This window comes from Saccopteryx leptura, chromosome 3 (genome assembly GCF_036850995.1).
Source record: "Saccopteryx leptura isolate mSacLep1 chromosome 3, mSacLep1_pri_phased_curated, whole genome shotgun sequence".
Lineage (NCBI taxonomy): Eukaryota > Metazoa > Chordata > Mammalia > Chiroptera > Emballonuridae > Saccopteryx > Saccopteryx leptura.
In genome coordinates, this window is record NC_089505.1 from 150,144,185 (window position 1) to 150,169,046 (window position 24,862).

Consider the following 24,862-nt stretch of genomic DNA (forward strand, 5'->3'; position numbering starts at 1 on the left):
CGGTTGGCTCAGTGGTAGAGCGTCAGCCTGGCGTGCAGAAGTCCCGGGTTCGATTCCTGGCCAGGGCACACAGGAGAAGCACCCATCTGCTTCTCCACCCCTCCCCCTCTCCTTCCTCTCTGTCTCTCTCTTCCCCTTCCACAGCCGAGGCTCCATTGGAGCAAAGATGGCCCGGGCGCTGGGGATGGCTCCTTGGCCTCTGCCCCAGGCGCTAGAGTGGCTCTGGTCACGACAGAGCGACACCCCGGAGGGGCAGAGCATCGACCCCTGGTGGGCAGAGCGTCGCACCCTGGTGGGCGTGCCGAGTGGATCCTGGTGGGGCGCATGCGGGAGTCTGTCTGACTGTCTCTCCCTGTTTCCAGCTTCAGAAAAATACAAAAAAAAAAAAAAAGTATTAGGGTTAGAGATGGTCATCACTGAATGATAAAAGGCTCAACTCACCAGAAAAAATCATTCTAAACTTTCATATAATAATGGAGCCTCAAACTATAAATGAAAATATCAACAAAATGACAAGGAGAAACAATCTATCATGGTAGGTAGATTCAACACTCAATTATTGATAGCCCATACATGTGACTGTCAGGAATCCTTCAAATCATTACTGAATGCAATGTATTTTAAGGGGATTAGAAAATATTGCCAATATTTTTCTAATGGGTGCTCAAAAAATGCTCAAGTATGAACAACCTAAGAAAGCACAAATAAAAATAGCTGTAATAACACACCTGTAATGCTGGTGGCTGAGGCCAGGCAGGTCCACATGGGATTTGGGCAGATGGTAGAGAAACTGTAGAGCTGGAAAGCGGTGGGCCATTCCCGTTTATTAGATTCTCAAGCAAACAGGCAGGGGAAAACCTTTCCTCATGTCAGCAGGCAAACAAACAGCCAAATGGCTCCTCACAGTGTCAGGCAAGCAGTCTGCCATACTCGCCCTGAGTCAAAGCAGCTGTAGCTTTACATAGGCTAGGCACATGTGGCTCTGCCATGTGCTCACACACTAATCATGCAAAGTGCAAGTGAGCAAGCCTAACAACTGTTTTTCCAACAATCCACCCCTTTAGGGTTGCTTGCCTCACAATCTATGCAACAGGTATTTCCACGATGGTCCCTGTGTGAGGAGTGAGGTCCGTTACATAAACAGAAACAGTAGACTACAGCAACCAAATTATAAAGGCACAAGCTATACTAAAAATGACAATAATTACAAAGGTGCCCTTCACAATGTCTCCCTGAGCACTCTGCCAAGGTAGTTAACTGGAGGCCCACCTCTAGTCCCTTACCCCATGGTGCCAACAAGGCCACCTATCATAGGTGGGGGGCCTGTAAAAGCCAGGTCCATGTCCATTGAAGAAAGTTTTCTTGGTGCATCTCTGCAACTGGATGAGAACACCTTCCCAGTGCAGCAGGGCCTCCACAGGTGCTGTGGTACCCCCATCAAGGTCTCTTGTAGTACTGTTCACAGCCGTGTGTCCTTCCAGCAAGGGAGCCAGTGCCTCCTTTTGTCACAGTCCCTGCTTCAAGAGTCCATTATACCACTCAAGGATTAGTTCACGATAGGCAGCCCAGCTGTCTGTGCAAATCACCCAAGGTGAAGTTTCATTACAGGCAACAAGCCATATAGCTCTTTGATAACAAATCTCAGCGCCTTTCTATAAGCATTCTTGTCTGTTGCTACAAGCCGCATCCAAACCTGTCAGCAAGCTCACAGGGCTAGGCAGGATCAAACATATTCAAGGTCTGTGCCAACTTGACAGTTCTCTTTGCTGCAAAACAAACAAACAAAACACCCATTATCTTCCAAGGCCAACACCTGCTGCATATTAGAAGGAGACCAAAGGATTGCCAATTACACATGGGGCCTCTGGCTCCCCACCCCCCACCCCAAACCATCCCTGTTAGGCGGGTCCCTTGGCCTTCTCAAACTGGGACAATGGGTATTGGGGACCCTTCTCTCCCTCAGCTATCTCCATCATATAATCCTGTGACCATACAACCCAACCACCAACCATTTTATTGGCAGCTGCTAGGGCCACCTGCTTCCCCTGCTTTTTCAGTAGCTGGAACCTCTGTTCTGGCTCAAGCTGCTGCCAAAGCTCTAACAGGACTCTATTAGACCTATCATATAATTTCTATCTGCCCTGGCTGCAATAATACCTACCCACATCTGTGTTCAGGTAGCCTATACAGGCCCATTTCTCTTGTTAGTCGGTGGGGACAGTGTGGTCAGCAGCTCACACAGCCTTATGGTTTCATGCTGCCACCACCTCTCCCAAATCTGCCACTGTCTGCGTAACGACATTGATGGGTTGCTTCACATACAGGCTCAAAATAGCCACTAGTGACCCAGAAAGGGCTGAATGGGCACTACGGAGAATAAGGTTCCTCATCCGTGCTGTAAATAGTTCCTCATCTGGCCAATGGGACTTCAGGTTAAAAGCAGTATTCTTTATGCCTAGTTCCCCAAGACCTGCTGCAGCTCAGTATACAGCTGCCACTGACTCACTGCGCCCAGCAAGTCTCCAGCATTCTGCTAGGGACTCAGTGGGTTTCTGCCTGAATTTTGCCCCTAACTTCAACTTTATGTGGGTGTAGGGCTGGACCACAGAGTGCTCAACTACCTGCAGAGGGAGTTGTGCCTGCCTCTGAAGCACTTTTGGCTGCTGGGTTTTTACCTTCTGGGTGACCACCAGCCAGGCTCTGAGTCTGTGGAAGGCAGTTTCAGCCCAAACTCCTCCTCTTCAGAAGAGGAGTTGGAAATACCTGCTACTGCTGACTCAGAGCCACTCCACTGACACGGATGCTGCTCCTGCTTTAGTGACTGCGTTGGCTCTTGTGGCTGCTGGCTCTTGGTCTGAAGCAGGAAATCAAGCTCTTGAACCCAGAGTTCCTTCTCCACCAATCATTCCAGTTCCAGAAGCCATTGGTGTTCAGTTTGTATTTCACACTGCAGCTCTTGAACTTGGTCAGTCTCCTTCTTTAGCAACTGTTGTAGTTCCTGCCTCTGTCAGTGCTCAGTCTGTAGCTGATCCTGAAGCTCTTGACCTCATGCAGCCTCTTGCAGAAAGCTTTCAGTTTCTTGTCCCAGGGCTCCCATGGCCCCCAACAGGGTAGCCACAGAGAATAGCCACTCCTCTATTCCATCCTTCAACGGTGTTGGCAGCTTCATACCGATCTGATCTGATTCCTGCCCACTATGCAGATGTTGGTGGCCAAGAATAGGCAGGTCCACACTGGATTTGGGCAGACAGTAGAGGAACTGTGGAGCTGGAAAGTATAGAGCCATTACCGCTTATTAGATTCTTGCAATGATGGACAAGCAAACAGGCAGGGGAAAACCTCTTCTCATGGCAGCAGGTGAACGAACAGCAAAATCGCCCCTCACAGTGGCAGGCAAGCAGTCAGCCACACCCACCCTGAGTCAAAGCACCATAGTCTTACATAGGCTAGGCATACATGGCTCTGCCACTTACGCACATGCTATTAATAAGGCTAAGTACAAGTGAGCAAGACTAACATAGCTCTTTTCCCAACAACATCTAATAAATTTTAATTGTGGAAAGTACTTAAAAGGGACAGGGATGTTTCTTTTTTCTGATGTAATTTCCAAATACTTCAGTTATTAGCACTTCCTGAAGAAATGGGGCATGGGGGTAGGTGAGGGAGCTGGACACAGAATGGACAAGGCAAATTAGAGAGGAATATCAACATTTCATTAATATTCACTCAGAAACCATTTACTAAACATTATATGCAAAGTGAAAAAACTCTACTAATTACCAGCCATTTCAGATCTTCAGATTTTAAAGAGCCTTAAGAATAAATGATTTCTTCACAGTAATTGAGATATTTAAATATTGCTTTTTTAAAATTTTTATTTAGATAATTTTAACAGGGTGACATTGGTCAACTAGAGTACATAGATTTAGAGAAAACAGAGATATTTAAATATCACTTAAAAGCAGTGGTGGGATTCAAATAATTTACCAACCAGTAAATTTAGTTTTCTGCCCTAATGACCATTTTAAATATAAAAAAGGATATACCAAAAGATAGTTTGTTATTTCATGCATTTAATACTTAAATAAGAATAATAAAAGAGGTATACAAAACTATGTTATAAGAAAGAGCTTTAAAATACAGGGGGTCTTCGGGTTACAGTTCCATTCCTACGACAGTGACATAACCCAAATTTTGGTGTAAGTCTAAACACACCCTAGCCCAAGTCACTTACCTATCCTAACACAGTTGTAAAATTATAATCTAGAACATAAAAACACAACTAAGTCACAGAAAAAGAAAAAGGACATAAATATACTGTATTGCACACTGTATTCTAGTAACAGAAAAATGAGTGTAAGAAAATTTCTTACCTTTTATTCCTGTGGTTGGCTTGCACAATGGAAGGGCCATTGAAAGGTGGGAGAGAGAGATCTATTGGGAGGAGGAAGCTGAAGACACAGAAGAACCTGCAGAAGGTGCTGGAGATACTGGGTCAGGTGAATCAGGATTGCCTAAGGAATATGTAAGAGATGCTGGAGATGATTCTACCTGTACTATATATAATAGGTGTTTCATCTCGAGAAGCAGCTGATGTAGAGTGTACAAGATCTATTGCAGGCCTCTCTACCTTCTTAAAGAATTGTTCCAGGCTAGTCTGGAAGGTTGATGACTTACCTTCCTAAATTTGTCCATAGCCTTGCAAGGCATCCATAACAGCTCTGTAGACCTCACTGAATCTGTCATCACTGGGGCTCAAATACTGCCAACTCATCCTCTACCATAGAAAAACCTTCTGCCAAATCCTTGGTAGTAACTCTCTGGAGTCCTGGGGTTTCTATCTTTTCCTCTTCAGTCAGCTGCTTTTCCAGCTGAATAAGGCCCTCAACAGATAGCCTCTCTCCATGTGATGCCAGTAGCTCTGTGTTATCCTCAGCCTCCACTTCCAACCTGTTAGGAAATTCACTTGCTGCTTTCTCATTCTCACTAGCAGCTTCACCTTGCACTGTAAGGTTATGCAAGTTGCCATGAACTTTGAAACACATGAACCAACCCCTACCAGACACAAGCTCTACACTCCCTTCCCCTTTTCACTTTTTATTGCCTCAGTTGTTTAGCCTTTCTCTGAATCAACATTACACTAACTGGTATAAACTGCTGATGCTAATCTTTCAGCCACAAAACTAGCAATCTTTCCATCTCAATCATTATGTCACTTTGCTATTTAGTAATCACAGTAGATTTCATAGGGGCTGATCCCTTTACATGCTCTATGGTCTTTATCCTTGACAATTGTTGCTACAGTAGAGCAGCTAAGGCAGGGGTAGTCAACCTTTTTATACCTATCGCCCACTTTTGTATCTGTTAGTAGTAAATTTTTCTAACCACCCACTGGTTCCACAGTAATGGTGATTTATAAAGTAGGGAGGTAACTTTACTTTATAAAATTTATAAAGCAGAGTTACAGCAAGTTAAAGCATATAATAATAATTACTTACCAAGTACTTTATGTTGGATTTTCGCTAAGTTTGGCAGAATAAATCTTTTTTTTTATTTTTATGGAGACAGAGAGAGAGAGTCAGAGAGAGGGATAGATAGGGATAGACAGACAGGAACGGAGAGAGATGAGAAGCATCAATCATTAGTTTTTCGTTGAGCGTTGCGACACCTTAGTTGTTCATTGATTGCTTTCTCATATGTGCCTTGACCGTGGGCCTTCAGCAGACCGAGTAAGCCCTTGCTCAAGCCAGCGACCTTAGGTCCAAGCTGGTGAGCTTTTGCTCAAACCAGATGAGCCCTCGCTCAAGCTGGCGACCTTGGGGTCTCAAACCTGGGTCCTCGGCATCCTAGTCCGATGCTCTATCCACTGTGCCACCACCTGGTCAGGCCAGAATAAATCTTTATAAAACAACTTACTATAGTTAAATCTATCTTTTTATTTATACTTTGGTTGCTCTGCTACCGCCCACCATGAAAGCTGGAACGCCCACTAGTGGGCGGTAGGGACCAGGTTGACTACCACTGACCTAAGGCCAAGCATGTGGCCAGTGTTCATCACCGATTCTCCTTTTTCTGATCTCTTTACAATGCTTAATTCCACTTCCATTGTGATGGCTTTCCTCTTCTTCAAAGCACTACCATCTAAAGACTCTGACTTTCGTTTAGGAGCCATGATAAGGGCCAAAAAGTTGACAAACAAAACAACACAAATGGAGCACTTGTGCTTTTAACAGTCCAAAATGGCACAGGTAAGAGTACTGGGGATGCCAACTCCCTCATTCATATTCCTCGTTACTGTGTATTCTTCCGCTGTAGGCAACCAAACTAGTTCGCCCACATAGTCTGTAAGTATGATGCTAGAAACACGTCTCAATTTTTAAAATTTTTTATGGAAGTTAGGTTTGTTAACTCAAAATGTCGTACGTATGTCAAGACTGTCATAAACTTCCCTGTATTAATGAAAAAAAGATTAAATAATACCTGACAAAAAACAATAAAACTGTTATTTAAGACATTTCCATGTTGCTTCTTGATGGGCATCCTTACTTGAAAGTTTTTTCACCTGTGGATAAAAAGAACACTACTACAGGCACTTAGATTACCCTGTTATGCAGATGAACGTTAAAAAAGAGTAAGGAATGTACATTTACAAGTGCCATTTTAACAATCAGTTCGGCAAACTCGACAAAAAAATTAGGTATCAGTTCTGCCCAAACCCTGTGAACCAGCGGAATCCCACCACTATTTAAAACTGTTTTAGACCAATCGATGTGACTGAGACAAGAAAAGGTGGGGCAGGGGTGGGGGTGGAGGCCGCAGAGGAGGGCGGAAAAGACCTAAAATACAGGCAGCACCACACTCTTACGGGGTGGGGGGGAGGACCGGGAGGGGGTGGGGGAGGGGAGCGGCACGAGGAAAACCAGTTAGAAGGTGACGGAAGACAATTGGACTTTGGGTGATGGGAATGCAGCATAATCAAATGTCAAAATAACCTGGAGCTGTTTTCTCTGAACATATGTAACCTGATTTATCAATGTCACCCCATTAAAATTAATAATAAAAAAAAGATTAAAAAAATACAGGCAGCAAAGACAGCTATAAGCAGTCGGGTGGGGTCCTAGAGCAGCCACGGAACAGGCGGGAATTTTGGTCAACTATGTTGGGCCACTGAGGGGACCTGAGAGGCGCTTCTGCGCAGGCGTGTGCTGGCTAAATACACCCAGGAACTGATCACGATCTCTTTTCCTTTTCAGACATGGTGAGTGCAATGTGTTTTGCGTAGCTGTCCGAATGAGTCCAGGCGATGGCTGTTTAGGGCAATATTGAGCGGCTCAGTGATCACAGCGTGGTTTACCGAGTGTTGGAGATTAGCTGGGTTAAGGCACGGGCCTTGGAAGGTTTCTTGAAGGCTCGGGAGGCTGAAGTAGTATTACTCAGCGTTTTCTGCAGACCACGGGGCGCGGCTGCCGCGCTTTATTTTATCCAGGCTTCCTCTGGCCCCAGGATTCAGAGGCCCGATTTCTTAATCTCTCAACTCCGGGCCAGTAAGCAGTACTTATTTTCCTTCTGTACACATATGCATACGTATATAATTTTTTTTCCATAGCTCAGTCTTCAGAATCTTGACCGGTAGTAAATTTTAAACGAGGTCGACAGGAAATTTACTGTACTTAATTCTTTCTGGTAATTGTCATGACATGTATAATGAAGAGAGTTAAATCTCAATCACGAAGATAAGTGTGGAGAATTAAGAGCCGCATCCTCATCCCTTGGGGCCCTGTCGCAAACCTAGAAACTGACTAAACCTAGAGAGCGTGAGGCCAAAGGGACTACTTGCTTGATCGGTGAAAAACCTTTTGGGATGTGTAGAAAGTGCTTTGAATCCGGAGTTTCTATTAAAATTTAATCAAATAACTGCAAGTTAAGGATCTGTTTTATTATTTTTAAAGAGGGACAGACAGGAAAGGAGAGTAAATTTCTATTTTAATGCTCCACCTTGCTTTCTGCCACTTGTAAACCATAGCCTGTCCTGAATTGGTAAGGTTTGATAGTCTGTAGTATTTACTTTACTCTTTAAGGGCAGGGTAAACAAAGATACGGGTAATTTTTTGTGTCGATGATGAGCTGGCATGTATTCTGAATCTAAAGGTGATTGTCACTGCTTTAGCTCTAGAATTACTCTGAGACCTGAAAAATTACCTGAATTGTTAAGAGGGCTTTATGTTCAGGTGTATATTGAATATATTTTTGGGGGAAACGTTAAGGTAGCCACTTAGGAAATTACTTTTATTTTGAAAGGGCACACCTCAGAAGGACGTTGTTATCAAATCAGATGCACCTGACACGCTGTTATTGGAGAAGCATGCAGATTATATCGCATCCTATGGCTCAAAGAAAGATGATTATGTACGTATGATTTTATGTTGAAAGTTCATTTAAAGAAGTCAGACTCTCTCCATAAGCAGTCAGTAGGTCAGTATTTATGGCCATGTTTCTTTAAAATGGTATCCAATTCGTGCATTCTAAAGACTGAAGATAAGTCCTTAAACGGCAATGAAAAATACCTTTGGAGAGCTAGGGTTGAGTGTACCTCAGAATTGCGGTTCTTACTAATACTTAGAGGCTCTGGCAGAAAAGGTAGTTGAGGTAGTAACTTTCAAAGTCAATGATGTGTTGGCATGTATTACCTGAATTTACAGCTGATGTGTAATAACACTAGCTCTAGAATTATGCTGAGACTTTGAAAAACTTTTTCCTTGAGTTTTAAACAATGTAGAAGTTTGCCTCTGGGAGAATCTTAGAAAAAAGTAGCAAACCACTCAATTGAAATATTTTTCCCTGTAGTATCCAAACAGCTGGATTATTTACCATCTTGAAAACACCTAGTATTGATAAATTCTTGATTTAAGTGAGCATCCCATGACTTCAGGACAGTGTTGTCCTGTGTCTCCCTGTACCTCCATTACTAAAGAGTTAGGGTTTAATTTTTACCTTTCCTTACTGCTCACCTACTGATTTCTTTAAACCCTGATAAGAGTTCACTGCAGATCCCTACTTGATTCAAAATTTCTTAACATGTCATGCATTGGTGACTAGCAAAAATTTTTTTCAGGAAAAATTTTCATAGCAGTTTTTATGTCTCCTTGTTTAGCTATTGTTCCAGTTTTCTTACCTTTTGCCTGTTTTGGCAGTTTTGGTTTTCATGTATTTATATAATTTACTAATAGATAATGTATAGGGTTTGCAGAGAGCCCATATATTAAAAGAATTTGTCTAATAAGTACAATGTAGATACTCTGAGTGAAATGTCCCCAAACTTGAAAAAGATTGATCTTTTTCTGAGTTATACTTCCGGTTGGCTCCTGGGACAGATTAAAGTCTTATTTGTGTAATCAGTCACAAGTGAGTTTACCATATGCTTCTCAGATGTTGGATATCTACACCTTAAATTTGAGAGCCACAAATTTAAACTCATCGCTGATGATAGGATTAAGTGTTTTATGTATTCAGTTTCTGAACCAGCATTGTTTCAGTGACACATTAAAGTAATTGTGTGTTTTAGGAATACTGTATGTCCGAGTACCTGAGAATGAGTGGCATCTATTGGGGTCTGACAGTAATGGATCTAATGGGACAACTACATCGCATGAATAAAGAAGAAATTCTGACATTTATTAAGTCATGTCAACACGAGTGTGGTGGAATAAGTGCTAGCATCGGACATGATCCTCATCTTTTGTACACTCTGAGTGCCGTCCAGGTAAATAGTAATTAAAATTTGGCAGTCTTGGTAGTGGGTCGTACCTGAGAGTGGGGAAATTGAAATGAGGAAGATGACAAAATGAGTACATCAAAAAGTTTACCCTAACTAAGCTTTGCAAATGAAGTCTATATTTTTACAAGGTCAATGATGCAATGGCATGTATTAGCTGAATTCAAAGTTGATGTAAATTTTAAATTACACTGAGACCTTGGATGGTAAAACATTTAGTATGTATAAATATTTGAAAATCACTAGGTAAGGTTAAATGTTTTATTTTGATACTGAAAAATTACAAATAAGTCTACATAGACTATTAATCTTAACATGATAGGTTAGAATTTTATGTAGAAAATGCTTTTAAAAGTTTGTGTTAATATCTATAATTTTCTTAAATAGAAAATAGTTTGCATGTTTCAGAAAACTTCACAATATACATAGACAAAAGGATGTGTTTGCTTGAGGACTTAGAAGGTAGTTGAAGAACATCATTAAAACAAACCAGGGTTGAAGATACATTTATTTAACACAGTTTGTTTTTGTTACAGATTCTTATTCTCTATGATAGTATTAATGTTATTGACATAAATAAAGTTGTGGAATATGTTCAGAGTCTACAGAAAGAAGATGGTTCTTTTGCTGGAGATATTTGGGGTAATGTCAGTTTAATCTATGTTACTTAAAATACTGCTATTAAAATGTTTTGTTAGCAGTAAGCTTTGCTGCATGTTTTTAAATACAATTAATTGGAGGCTTTGCTAATTTATAAAGGAGACTAAGTTTTTCATCTTTTCAGGTCCCATTAAGCAGCTGGTCTAACTGGAGTTAATAGTCTGCTGGAAGTTCCAGCATGCACTGTGCTAGTTATAGCAGCATACAGGAGAACTGGAACAGCGGGGGCCAGTCTAAAAGATAAGGTAGGTGGAATTTTTCCCGCCAATATTTGGTGGCTTTGTAAAGTTTTTAGAAAACTGCCTACTAGCAAGGGAAAATAGTTCAAAAACTTTATAGACTTACTGAATATTTGAGTGGAGGGAGGGAATAGTATTTGACTTGATAAATGTAGATCATCTCTACTTTAGGGCTGAATACAGTGCAGGCCGGAGAGACCAGCTGCTTCATGGGATGTGAAAATCTACTTTTATATAATAGGGTAAGTTTATTATTAGAAATGGACTCACCTTTTTGGCTGTTAGTTTACCTTCCCTTTTTGGACACAGTATAAGAAACTTAAATTGGCCATATATTATATATATTATTATTTTTTTGTACATAATATTTTTATATGTATTTTTTGCTGTGAATATTTTTATTTCCTCTTTATTTTTGACAAAGCATTTTTCTAGTTTTTAGTTGCCTCAGAAGAAAAGTGATTTCAGATTTAGCTTGCTTTCTGGGGACCACAAAGTAAATTTAAGCTTGAATTTAACCATGGTAGTTATACAGAGTAACTTGTATATATTATGATCAGAAGTCTGTGGTAACACTTAAGTTTTGGTTTGATTCCTTTTATTTTTTAGGAGAAATTGATACAAGATTCTCTTTTTGTGCCGTGGCAACTTTGGCTCTATTGGTAAGTTATGACTATTATATTGGAATTAGTTAACGTTTTTGGTTACTCTGGAATTTAATAGGCATATATTTTTCTGTTTATAGGGGAAGCTGGATGCTGTTAATGTGGAAAAGGCAATTGAATTTGTTATATCGTGTATGAACTTTGATGGTGGATTTGGTTGTAGGCCAGGTTCTGAGTCCCATGCTGGGCAGGTAATTCACTAATACAGATTAAAATACATTAACAGTGATTTTAGTGTCTGATTATGCATGAAGTTAATTTGACTGATTGTAATACAATGTGAGATGTTCCATAATAGTTGCTTAATTGCTGATTAAGGAAGATTTTTGCAATAGTCTGCTTTATATACATTTTCCCTGTTGGTGAAACTCTGACCCAGTCAAATATAAGTAGGTTTGTAATCACCAAAAATATATTTTAATTTTCTACTAGTTTTTAACTAAGCAGTTGAAAACATTTTGTTCCTTTTTATCCTGAATACAATTATTTGCTTGTGCCAGAGAACATTGTATATATGCAAATAGTTGTGAAATAATGATATTTTAGCCTTGGAGTAGTTTTGACAATAGTATTTCTTTGCAAAATTGGATTCTAGTAATAATATGCATGAATTTTTTCAAGAATTAATGTGGTATTTCCGTTTGCAATTCTTATGTTCATTTGTCAATAAAATTTTAGATATAAGTGGAGTTTTGAGTAGTTTTTTATCACTTGTTGAAAATTATACACATGTACTTTATGTCTGTAATTTTAGATCTATTGTTGCACAGGATTCCTGGCTATTACTAATCAGTTGCATCAAGTAAATTCTGATTTACTCGGTTGGTGGCTTTGTGAACGACAGTTACCTTCAGGTGGACTGAATGGAAGGCCAGAGAAGGTATGCTTCATAAGACAAACTGTTCTCATGGCTTTATAATCTTTAGTGAGTACTACGTTATGTTAGTTTTTTTAGTATTGCTCTTGTAAATTAGCTTTTTATCTTCCTTCCATAAGGGCTCTTGGCAAAAGTAAACAGCTGGGGTTGAAATGCTTATTAAACCTGGTATCCATTTAAAAGACACACTATGGTGGTTACCAGAAGGAATGGAGTTGGAGATGGGTAGTAAAAGGGGTCAGATAAATATATGGTGACAGAAGATGATTTGACTTTGATGGGCACACAGTGCAATATTCAGATCATAGAAATGTGTATCATAGAAATGTACACTTAAAATCTATATTAAACACCTGGTGTTTACTAAAGTAGTAATAAGTTTTGCTCCCCTTCTATCAAATCAATGGGAAAAGACAAAAAGCAAAACTTAAAATCACACATGTGAAAAAACTATTCTTTGGTTATAATTAGATTTGACTTGAGTTGTAATTTGCTGGGCCCTGACCTAAAAAACATATATAATTTAGGGCATGGTGGTTCTTTTATCACTTTTATTTAATTTTGCTTGCTTTATTTTTGTAAGTAAGTTAGGGGTAGGGAAATAACCGCAGATGGTTTCTAGTTAAGGTTATGTGGAAAGCCTTGGCAATTTTTCAACAATCAGAACATAGGTGGGAGGGCACTTAGGTGATTTTTAAGCAGGTATGTAGCTACCTTCCCATCAGCTTGGATAAAGAACTGGGTTAGTCATTCATTGCAAATGACATAAAAGTAGATGTTTCTCAAGTACTGGAACACAGAGCATGGCTTTCTGTGGATTGTAATGTTTGGTCTTCTCTTTTCCAGTGATTATCTTTTAAAGAATTGTGTTTATTAATTTTGCATGTCAATATTCCTCCCGCCCCTACCCATATATGGACTAGAGCAGTGGTTTTCAACCACCAGTCCGCCAAAGAGTTAACCACCTGATGTTGTATGAAGATTACAGACCCAAAAACTATAGACTAAAATCTTCATTCATCAGAATGATTAACTCTTTGGCAGACTGGCAGTTAAAAACCACTGGACTAGAGAGTAAAATTTCACAACTTCGTGGCTTTTTTTTTGCTCCTAGTTACCAGATGTATGCTATTCATGGTGGGTATTGGCTTCCCTAAAGATAATTGGAAGGCTTCATTGGATTGATAGAGAGAAATTGCGTAATTTCATCTTAGCATGTCAAGATGAAGAAACTGGAGGATTTGCAGACAGGCCAGGAGATATGGCAAGTATATTTTTGACATGTTTATGTAACAGTTATATTTCAGTATTTTGCATTACTTTTATGGTACTAAGCTATTCCAGACTTAGAAATGGATGGTATTTCCAAGTGTTGCTTTGATAGCAGGCTGCTTTTTTGGGGGTAATTTTTGAGGCTATACGAAGAATAATGAAAGAAGTTTACAGAAATTTGTCATCACATTGCCAAAGTAGTATATGGTTAAGATCATAATTTAGAGCCATTTTTATTGAGAAAACTTGAAGCATGCATTAAAGGAAATATTGTGGGCTCCAATATCACCATCACTCAGAAGCAGTTTTAGAAGTCTTCATTTTGTAATACTCTGAATTCTCTCTTTTTTTAATAGGTAGATCCTTTTCATACTTTATTTGGTATTGCTGGATTGTCACTTTTGGGAGAAGAACAAATTAAACCTGTTAGTCCTGTTTTTTGCATGCCTGAAGAAGTACTTCAGAGAGTGAATGTTCAGCCCGAACTAGTGAGCTAGATTCATTGATGCAAAAGTTGCTTAATGTAATTTTGTCATCCTAACATTGCTGTATTTGAAGTACTTATCAAACCTAGAAATGACTGTTAATATTTTGTATATGAATTGTTAATTTTAATAAATTATGTCATTATACATACTGTAAAATAACTTATCTTCAGCTTTTGATTTTCTTATACAAGGCTGTTATTCTGAGTACAATATTTTGTTTATGCTTCAATGTATTTAAATATTTAAATTTTCCTAACAGTAATCTGTGTTCCCTTCATGTTACATGTGATAGTTCATGTGAATTGGTCTGTGTCAATGACATTGTTAACTGATATAGGTTGTTATGCTTCACATAAATTAAAAGATGCACAAAGAAAAAAATGGCTGTTGAGATTTGGGAGTTATTTGATAGGCTTACGTTTACTCTTGAGTTGGTCACAGAGTAATTTAGGTAAATGACAGTTTAACATCTTAGAATAAGATTGCAGTCTGGACTATACTTTTCATTTTTAACATTTTATGTCAGAATGCCACCCACTTACTGCCAAGGGATTGTGGCTCCACCCCTCCCCCTGCCCTTCCAGGAAGGAATCAAGATTTGATGGCTAACCACAATATTTTTTGTGTAGGTGCTTTCATTAGATTCTTAGAATGTCCAGTAGCATTTTGGCACAGTGGAGTCAGTATCAGACCAAGATGCTAAGTGCCCTGGTTTGAAACCCTGAGGTCTCTGGCTAGTGAGTGGGCGTGCCAACCTTAGCATCAGAACATTAACATGATCTCAAGGTCACTGGCTTGGCTTGAGCTTCACCCCCTCAAGACATGTATGTAAACAAAGCAATAAACAACTAAAGTGAAGCAACTGCAAGTTGATATCCCTCTCCCCACCCCCGCTGCCTGAAACTGAATTTTGAACGGCTCATCTTATTTAAATGGTATATGAAGTAAAGTTTTGAGTACTGCAGTAAATGCAGATCGGTAAACTAGGATATGAATACCTGGTTTTTATGATAATTGCATGAATTAAATAAGTTTTAAATGAATATCTTCTAATTGTGTCCAGAATGTTTATATTTTCAATCCTGTTGTCTCCATGAAGTTGGTACTATTTTCATACTCAAGAAAACCGAACAGATGTAGAACTTAATTTCCCAAAGGTTATTTGTTGATGTTAGAGGGAAATTGTGTAGACTTCTAGCTGAATTACCTGTGTATGAAACCACAGTAGTAGAAATTGAGAGATTGATAGCTGTTTTTAAAAATTCCCAAGAGGAGGCCCCTTGCTTGCCTGGTTCCTATTGCACTATGCAATATAGCCACGTGTTTACTTGGCTGAAGGCCAACCTTGCCCTTACAGTGATGACAACTTTGTGGTTGGTTATGCTGTAAGAGGTTAATGGCTATTCCTATATTTAGCCACAAGGTCAATGTTATATGAGTTGTACTATAAAGTGGGAGCATTAAAAAGAAGCTAGTGTGTTTGGGAGCATGTAGGAATTGTTAAATTAATCCTTAGGATAGAGAAATAGAGTGCTAAGTGAATGGGGATACCAAGTAAAATGGTCATTGGTGGGCTATGAGGAATTACGTTTAGCTGAGGTTAAGGAGGTCTATACTTCAAATTGAGTTCAAATCCTGATAGGATTGAGAACCGCGGGGAGCGCATTTTCAACTACGTACAGAGGTGAGAGCGGGTGGGGAAAGCTGGAGTCCTCTGCGCCTGCGCTGGGGCTTGTGCGTCTGCGCATTGTCCTCCCGCCTTTTCCGCACAGCCTGTGTCGGCTGAGGGCCAGTCGGGAATCCCACACTGGTGCCTGGGCCTGAGGTTTGCGAGGATGTTGAGGCCTAAGATCTCATCAGCCACTTCACCGTCGGGCCCAGCGGCTTCCCGGTCTTCCGCAGAGGCTCGGCCGCAAGGGCCCCGCTACAATTTCGGACTCCAGGAGACACCTCAGAGCCGCCCGTCGGCCTGGGCCTCTGCCTCCACCCCTCCTGGCACGTCTGAGGCGGCCGGCGACCGGAGCAGCAGCAGCAGCCTCCCGGCTCGTGCGCCAGGCCCCCGGCCAGCCCCAGGCAAGCGCTGGTTGGGCGACTTTCCGGGAGGTAGAGGCCTGCAGCCAGCAGGTTCAGGGAGCCGCGGTGGTTGTTGGGTTGCGGATGAGACGTGGGGTGCTCTGGGAATTGAATGGTCTGAGTGATGAAAAGGCTGGCGTGTCCCCATTTTTTATTCCAAGGCTGTGATGGCGGTCGGCTAAGTTCTGAGGAAGGCTGACCTACGCGGTCTAGTGACCCTCCTTCCCCTAACCGCCCCTCCAAAAGTACAGTTGATTTTTGAACAATGTGTGCCGAGTGCTAGTGTCACCAACCCTGTCCAATGGAGAATCCTCAGAACTTTATTAATAGTCCTTGTTTTTCTTTTCCAAGTGAAAGGAGGGGAGGTAGACAGACTCCCACATCCGTCCGGGATCCACCCTCCCAGCAGCCCGGGCAGCCACTGGTGTAGGTTCGGTTTGCTGCCCACCCGGGGCCATGCTCGCAACTGAGCTATTTTTAGGTCCTGAGGCGGAGGCTCCACCAAGCCAGCACCAGGAGCTGATGCGCTGGAAGTAATCAAGCCATGCTTGTGGGAGGGGAAGAGAGAAAGAAGCGGAAAGGGGAAGGAGTGGAGAAGCAGACGGGCGCTTCTGTGTGCCCTGACCGGGAATGGAACTTAGGACATCTACATGACAGCCCAAGCTACCACTGAGCCAACTGGCCAGGGCTACTAATAACCTGTTGGCTGGAAGCCTTACCACTGATAATGTAAACAGCCAATTAACATCTATTTTGTTATGTTAATGTATATTATATACTGTATTCTTACAATAAAGTAAGCTAGAGAAAACAAAATATTAAAATCATAGGAGAAAATACATTGATAGTATTGAAAACAAATATGCATATAAAGACCCGCATCATTCAAACCTCTGTTCAAGGGTCAAATGTATATTATAAAAATGACAATTTGTGTGCGAGTTTGGTGTTGGCAGTGTTGAACCTCTTGGCTCCTGGGCTTATGCCTCCAGGCCTTCTAGGATGTGATGAAAATAGATTAAACTTAACATTTTATCTAATTCAGGTTAATGGTATGTTTAATGTTAAAAAATGTATGGCAGGCTGCCTGACCAGGCAGTCGCACAATAGTCATATCATTGACCTGGAATGTTGAGGACCTCGGTTCAAAACCCTGAGGTTGCCACATAAGCGTGGAATCATAGACATGACCTCATGGTCGCTGGCTTGAGCTTGAAGGTCATTGGCCTGAGCCTAAAGTTGCTGGTTTGAGCATGGGTTTACTGGCTCAGCTGGAGCCCCTGGTCAAAGCATGTATGAGAAAGCAATCAATGAACAAGTAAAGTGCTGCAACTATGAGTTAATGCTTCTCATCTCTTTCCCTTCCTGACTGTCCAAATAAACAAATAAACAAACAAACAAATAAAGGTATGGCTTTCAAGGTGAGTTCAATTCACTATTTTGTCACTGGTAAACCATTACTTTTTTCACATACTATTGCAACTTACTGGTAAGGGAACAACTGTCAAATCTAATGGTCACTTTTCAGTTCAGCTCATATGACCTTTTCACTGTATTTAATATTCTCATGAATTCTCTTAATTTGGTTTTTTAAAAGATATTTTCCATTGATTTGAGAAAGAGAGGAAGGGGGATAAAGAGAAACATCAACTCATTGTTCCACTTAGTTCCTTTTAGTTTACTTATTGATTACTTTTTATACATGCCCTGACTGGGGATTGAATCCATGCCCTTCGTGTGCTGGGTCAACGCTTTATCCACTGAGCAACCTGGCCAGGGCCTTATTTGGTTTTCTTGACTCTGCTCTCCCCATTTTCTTGTGTCTTCCAGAGAACTATGCTCACCCTTGCCAATTTTCTAATTATTGGTTTCTTCTTAGTTTTTTGTTTTTTTTTTCTAGGCCACACAACAAGGATGTGATTATCACCACAGCTCTGATTTTATTTATACTTCAAGTTCCTATTTCGGACTGTCTTTTGGAGTTTCTAGGGAGGGACTAATGGACACCTCAAACTCACTATATAGTTAATTGAATTCATCTCCTTTTCTCAATCATTGGTTGCCTAAATCTTAAACTTAGAAGACTTCATCAATTCAACTATTCCCTCACACCATCAAATATAATCCTATCTATCTTTATTTTTCAAACAGTTCTGTCCCTTTCTATCTCTGCCTTCATTATTTTATGTCTCAATTATTGCATCAGACCCTTAAGCATTCCTCTTACCAAGCTTAGTGTCAAGGCAGTCTTGGAAAATGAAAATCTTGCCTGATCAGGTGGTGGCGCAGTGGAGAGATCATCGGCCTAGGATGCTGAGGACCCAGGTTCCATACCCCGAGGTCGCCAGCCAGAGCATGGGTTTACCAGCCTGAGCCCTGGGTTGCTGTCTTGAGCATGGGATTATAGACATGACCCCATGGCGCTAAGTTGAGCAAGGGATCACTGACTCAGCTGGAGCCTCATGGTCAAGCCATGTATGAGAAAGCAATCAATGAACAATGAAGAGGCTGCAATGAAGAATTGATGCTTCTCATGTCTTTCCCTTCCTGTCTGCCCACCCCCCACTTAAAAAAAAAAAAAAAGAAAAAATGAATCTTACCATATTCCTTGCTACTCAAATCAATGGCTGAATTTGCAGGTAAAAGTTCAAACTATAGCAGGATAATCATACACTATTTTGGAGTCTGTTTTCAGTCTTTACAGCCTTATCTACTATCATTTCTTAATAGTCACCTAATTTTCTAACATAACTGGGTTACTTGGAGTCTTTCCAAGGCAACATGCACATTCACATTGTCAATATAATCCCCCTCTTCATGCAATTCTTTGTCACACTTATTTTCAACAGTAATAATAATACCTGCTAATTAACGAGCACCAACTTTGTTCTACCTTGTTGCTACGCATGTGACATTACTGATTCTCACAATAATTATGCATAGTCTTTTTAAAAAAAGTTTTTGGGTCATGGCCGGTTGACTCAGTGGTAGAGTGTTGACCGGACATATGGAAGTCCCTGGTTCAATGCCTGGTCAGGGCCCACAGGAGAAGTGACCATCTGCTTCTCCCCTCCTCTTCCCCTCCCACTTCTCTCTCTCTCCTCCTCCTGCAGCCATGGCTCGATTAGCTCCAGCACATCAAGCTCTGGCACTGAGGATGGCTCTGTGGAGCCTTCACCTCAACCACTAAAAATAGCTTGGTTGTGTGCATTGGCCCTAGGTGAGCAGAGCATCCAGCCTGTTGGGAATTACTGGATGGATCCCGGTCGGGCACATGTGGGATCTATTCTCATCCTCTCACTTTAATTAAAAAAAAAAAAGTTGATCTGTTAGAGGTGGTGAAAAAGTGTGGAATCCTAGGAAGCCAATGGTTAAGAGGCAGAGGAAAAAGGAACTGGCAAAGAAACCTAAAAGCAAGTGGTTTAAGAAGAGAGTTGTCATGGAAATCAAGGGGAATAGAAGAAAAGATCCCCATTATTTTTTAAAAGACACTTTGCTAGGCTGTTTATACATTCTTTTAATTTTTATAACAACCTTGTAAAATAAGTAATGTCTTATACTAACAAGTTAAGTACCTAAGTAAGGAACTGAACTCAAGTGAATCTAAAAATTTTATATAATGAGAGGTGAGAACTTTAATGAAGTCAACAAAGGAAAAGCAGTCTCATAATTACAAAGGAAACATATTTGGAGTATTTGAAAATTAGGAGGTAATTTCCAATTTAGCAAGAATAGTCTTAGTGAACTTGTAGAAGCAAAAGCCATATTAGTGACATTGTTTTAGTACAAGATTCCTAATGTTTTAGTACAAGATTATTTATCGGTGTCATTTGTCATAATTTATTATATTTTAAAAAATTATTAACATGAAATTATATAGAAAGTGAACATGGTATAAATCATTGCATAATTCTCAATCTTTATGAACTGGTATTTAATTTTTCGAATTTAGGTTCATACTTTGGAAACAAAAGATCTTATGCAGAAAACAAATTTGCATCAAATTTTACTTTTGGTACAAGCTCATCTTCTACACGAGACAATAATTATCCTCAAACACTAAAAACTCCATTGTCTGCTGGAAATCCCCAGAGATTGGGTTATAAAAGTTGGACACCGCAAATGGGATATTCAGGTAAAATGAGTGGAATATTGACCTAGATGACTTTTTGAAACTTCAAAAGTTTTTAAAATTATAAATTAGGATCGTTAAAATCATTTGAAGTGTTTTGTAACTGATATGAATGATTAAAATATAAATACATCAATTTACCCATATCCATAATTTAAGATGAGGTTAATAAGGCTACATAGTTTTTTTATAGTTTGTTAATAAATGCAGGTTTTCATTATTTTAACCATTCTGCCAAAATGCACAAGAAAAAGAAAGCTGTTCCTTTTATGCATGATGTTTAAAACTAGAAACTGATAATACTGTTGAGCAGTTTAAAAAAAAAATACTTAAATTTTTTCTGTTATCTAGATCTACTAGATTTTCTTGATGGGAAAATGGGTGAAATAGGTCTTAATGTGTCAGCATCTCTAAGGAGCATACAATAGAATTTCTTGGTTACAGGTTATGTGAATGTATACATTTACAAGGTAATGACAAATTGTTTTTCTGAGCATTTCTACCAACTACATTCTTACTAGCAATGTACAAGAGTTCTTGTTATTCTACATCTTTTTCAACGTTTGGTATTGTCAGATTTTTTAATATTTACTAGTTTCGTGGTTGTGCCTATAGTCCGAGTTTGCATTTTCCTGGTTATAATTGAGGTTGATTATATTTTTGTGTGCTTTTGGTCATATAGCTTTCATTTTTTGTGAAATGACTTGTGGGGGCACAGTGAATAAAGCATTGAACTGAAATGCTGAGGTCATTTGTTTGAAACCCTGGGCTTGCCTGGTCAAGGCACAAAGCAGGAAGCAAATACTACGAGTTGATGCTTCCCGCTTCTCCTCGGACAGACAGAATGACAGGAAGGGAGAGATATGAGAAGCATCAACTCATGTTGTGGCACCTTAGTTGTTCATTTATTTCTTTCTCATATACACCTTGACTGGGGGATTCCAGCCGAACCAGTGACCCCTTGTTCAAGCGAGCAACCTTGGGTTTCAAGCCAGCTATGATCCCACACTCAAGTTGGCAACCCCACACTCAAGCCTGATCAGCCCGTGCTCAAGCCAGTGACCTCAGGGTTTCAAACCTGAGTCCTCAGCATCCCAGTCCGACGCTCTATCCACTGCACCAGCACCTGGTTAGGCTACGAGGTAATTTTTTAAATTGTGTTGTTTACTACTGACATTTTTTGTAGAGATATGTTAAAATTTCTCATTACGATTTGGGCTTGTCTATTTTTCTTGTAGTTCTGGTAATTTTTTGTTTTGCATATATTGAACCTATTTTTGTAGGAATATAAAAATTTAGCATTGTTATATCTTGTTACAAAATTACTTTCTTCATCTCTAGCTATGGTTTTTGCCTTAAAGTTTCTTTTTCTGTTTGTTAGTGCTTATAGAGTGTATATTTCTCTTTTTTTTTTTTAATTTCTATTATTATATAGGCAAATGGCCTCAAAGAAAAATTTTCTACTTTTGCTGGACTGACCTCTTGTATTATTTGGACATAGGCCCAGAAATTCCTCAGTATCTTTTTGTTCTTTAATGCTTTTTTTAAGGTAAATTTAAAGTATCAGAATGAACCCATGGTGTATTTTTAACAGCTTTATTAAGATAAAATTGGCATGTAATAAACTGCACATTTAAAATATGTAATTTGCCTGACCTGTGGTGGCGCAGTGGATAAAGCGTCGACCTGGAAATGCTGAGGTCGCTGATTCGAAACCCTGGGCTTGCCTGGTCAAGGCACATATGGGAGTTGATGCTTCTAGCTCCTCCCCCCTTCTCTCTCTCTGTCTCTCCTCTCTCTCTCTCTCTCTGTGTCTCTCCCTCTCCTCTCTAAAAATGAATAAATAAAATAAATAAATTAATTAAAAAAATAAAATAAAATGTATAATTTGATATGCCCTGACACATAAACACAGATGTTCCTGAAACTCTTTAATGCTTTAAGAAGTTTTATTTGTTTGTAGGTATTTTTGCTATGTTTCTGTTTTGTATGACTTTTGCATGCATGTTTATATATTTATATTTGTCTAGAAGTTTGTTGTTTTCTCCAAGAGAACTGATTTAAGTAATTTTGTCTACCATTAAGAAAAGCAGAGGGCCCTGGCCGGTTGGCTCAGCGGTAGAGCGTCGGCCTAGCGTGCGGAGGACCCGGGTTCCATTCCCGGCCAGGGCACACAGGAGAAGCGCCCATTTGCTTCTCCACCCCTCCGCCGCACTTTCCTCTCTGTCTCTCTCTTCCCCTCCCGCAGCCAAGGCTCCATTGGAGCAAAGATGGCCCGGGCGCTGGGGATGGCTCTGTGGCCTCTGCCCCAGGCGCTAGAGTGGCTCTGGTCGCAATATGGCGACGCCCAGGATGGGCAGAGCATCGCCCCCTGGTGGGCAGAGCGTCGCCCCATGGTGGGCGTGCCGGGTGGATCCCGGTCGGGTGCATGCGGGAGTCTGTCTGACTGTCTCTCCCCGTTTCCAGCTTCAGAAAAATGAAAAAAAAAAAAGAAAAAAAGAAAAAAAGAAAAGCAGAAATCATAATTTTTCATTTTAATACAGTCAAATTTATCAATATATTTTTTATGATTACTGCTCTATATGTGTTGATTAGAAACTTTATCCCTGTTCCATGTCAGTCTTCCATATTTTCTTCCAAGAGTTTTGAATTTTTACATTTTACATTTAAGTTTTTAATATACCTAGAATTGACTTTTGTCTATAATATGAGGTAAGAAGTCAATTTCATTTTTTTCCATAAAGATAATTCCTATTTCTTGACTATCCTTCATTCACTGACTTTAGAATACCACTTTGTCGTATATCATAGACCCATATGTGTATGGTTTTGTTTTTACCTCTCTTTTAACTTCCATGAGTCATTATACCTATCTCTGCCAGTATCACACTGTTTAGTTTTATATTGCATCTTAATATTTATAAGAGCAGTCCTCCAAACTTTAACCTCCACTAGCCATCTTTTTCTTCCACAAGAGAGTCTTGACTCTTCTTGTCCCTTTGCCATTCCATAAACATTTTAGGTCAGTTTATCAAGTGTCACAAACAACACATTGAAATATTAAAATAAAAATTTCACTATTAAATTTTTAATTTTTTGAATTTATTGGGGTGATACTGGTTTAATAAAATTATATAACTTTCCGGTGTGCCATTCTATAATACATCATCTGTAAAAGGGGGTAAGTGGTGATGGAAAAATACATTGAAATATTCATTGAAGCTGCGTTTGTGCTGAATCAATAGCTTCAGCACAAATGAAGAAATAATTGAGTATTTTATCCATGAGCATGGGATAACATCTCCACTTACTTAGGCTTTATATAATGTTTTTCCATAAAGTTTTAAAATTTTCTACATACAGATTTTATTTATGTTTATCTCTTTTCTTTTAGATTTATTAGATGTATCTTTTTTATGTATCTTTTTAGATGTACCTTATTTATTGTGGTTTTTGTAGTGTCTTTTAAAAATTACATTTTCTAAATATTAATGGCTGATATATAGACATACAATTGATTTTTATAGTCAGCCACTGTATTAGTTTGCCAGGGTTCCCATTACAAAATCCCACCGACTTGGTGCCTTAAAAAACAGAAATTTGCTTTCTCACAGTTTCAGAAGCTAGTTCAAGGTAAAAAAAACTGGCAGATTGCTTTCATTCTGAGGCTTCTATCCATGCCTTGCAGATGGCCTTCTTGTGGTCTCTTCATATGGCACCTCTGTTCTTGTATATGTCCTAAGCTCCTTTTCTTATATGGACACCAGTCATTGGATTAAGGTTCACCCTAATGAGCTCATTTAACCTTACTTACCTTTTTAAAGGCACTATCTCCAATTATAGAGTGGGGGAAAAGGAGGTTTACAGTTGTTTGCATGGAACAATAAAACATTAATTAATAAAATAATTCTAAAATGAACTCTGTTGTGCATACTCACAACTGTAAACCTATTTTTGCCCCACCCTGTATGGTCACATTCTGAATTTGGTCATTGTCCTATTGAACCTAAAGGTTAGAACTTCAACATATAAATTCTGGGAAGGAGGGGACACAATTTAGCCCATAATAGCCATCTTGTTGCATTCTTATTATGTCTAATATTTTTTAGCTCCCTATTGCTGTTAAGATCAAATTAAATATTTTGACATAGTAGTTCATGAGGTACTGTATAATATAGCTTTGTTAGTCTTTATAGCATCATCTCATACTTTTTTTCTGACTTATGTATTATATTTTAACCATTCTGAACTTTTTTCTGTACCTTGATCATTTTGTTCTCTCTTTTGTATATGCTATTTCCTGAGAAAACTCTTTCTTCCCCTCTTCATATAGTCAACTCTTCTTTTGGATGCTGTAGTTTTCTGTTAATCTTTACTCTTGGAAATACTGAGAAGTGCCTCACAGAATTCCCTGGGTTCCATATATAGTCCACTTTGCCTCCATTATGTGTAGCAACATGATTTCCTGTTGGTAATCAAGACTGACCAATTCATTCATAGGTACTCCCCTCCTCTCTTTTCTTGCCTGTTGGTTCAGTACCATAAATAAATAGTTCAAAATGGCCAGGTGGGAGTTTTGTCTTCCAAATCAGTAAAACCATGGTTTTGTTATCTGATGGAACCTTGTGGAGACTGAGTAGTCACTCCTACTTCTACCCCTTGATTCCCATACCCATGTATTCTG

General features: G+C 39.6%; 2 protein-coding genes and 3 non-coding genes across 5 annotated transcripts in view; all 5 read left to right on the forward strand.

The window, feature by feature from the left end:
• Positions 1 to 7,193: 7,193 nt before the first annotated feature.
• RABGGTB (Rab geranylgeranyltransferase subunit beta) lies at positions 7,194 to 14,354 on the forward strand. The gene is made up of 9 exons (XM_066376583.1): positions 7,194 to 7,258; positions 8,299 to 8,406; positions 9,563 to 9,760; positions 10,309 to 10,414; positions 11,281 to 11,333; positions 11,417 to 11,527; positions 12,091 to 12,216; positions 13,328 to 13,481; positions 13,846 to 14,354. Exons 1-9 carry the CDS (start codon positions 7,256 to 7,258, stop codon positions 13,980 to 13,982), a joined length of 996 nt encoding a protein of 331 aa, XP_066232680.1. The 5' UTR covers positions 7,194 to 7,255; the 3' UTR covers positions 13,983 to 14,354.
• On the forward strand, positions 8,112 to 8,190 carry LOC136401537 (small nucleolar RNA SNORD45). Its single transcript, XR_010750567.1, has one exon. It is a non-coding gene; the product is annotated as a small nucleolar RNA SNORD45 (small nucleolar RNA).
• LOC136401535 (small nucleolar RNA SNORD45) lies at positions 8,661 to 8,742 on the forward strand. Its single transcript, XR_010750565.1, has one exon. It is a non-coding gene; the product is annotated as a small nucleolar RNA SNORD45 (small nucleolar RNA).
• On the forward strand, positions 9,903 to 9,973 carry LOC136401536 (small nucleolar RNA SNORD45). The gene has a single exon (XR_010750566.1). It is a non-coding gene; the product is annotated as a small nucleolar RNA SNORD45 (small nucleolar RNA).
• Positions 14,355 to 15,340: 986 nt separating the features above from the next.
• The window catches only part of MSH4 (mutS homolog 4), a 105,959-nt gene continuing 96,437 nt past the window's right edge, over positions 15,341 to 24,862 (forward strand). The window contains exons 1-2 of the mRNA XM_066372204.1: positions 15,341 to 16,046; positions 19,999 to 20,181. Coding sequence (XP_066228301.1) covers positions 15,809 to 16,046; positions 19,999 to 20,181 — 421 coding nt within the window. The 5' untranslated portion in view covers positions 15,341 to 15,808. The remainder of the gene's footprint in view (positions 16,047 to 19,998; positions 20,182 to 24,862) is intronic.

Coding starts and splice junctions, on each gene's coding strand:
- RABGGTB (XM_066376583.1), top strand. Junction 8,407..9,562: donor GCTCAAAGAAAGATGATTAT/GTACGTATGATT, acceptor TGTGTGTTTTAG/GAATACTGTATGTCCGAGTA. Junction 11,528..12,090: donor CTGAGTCCCATGCTGGGCAG/GTAATTCACTAA, acceptor CTGTAATTTTAG/ATCTATTGTTGCACAGGATT.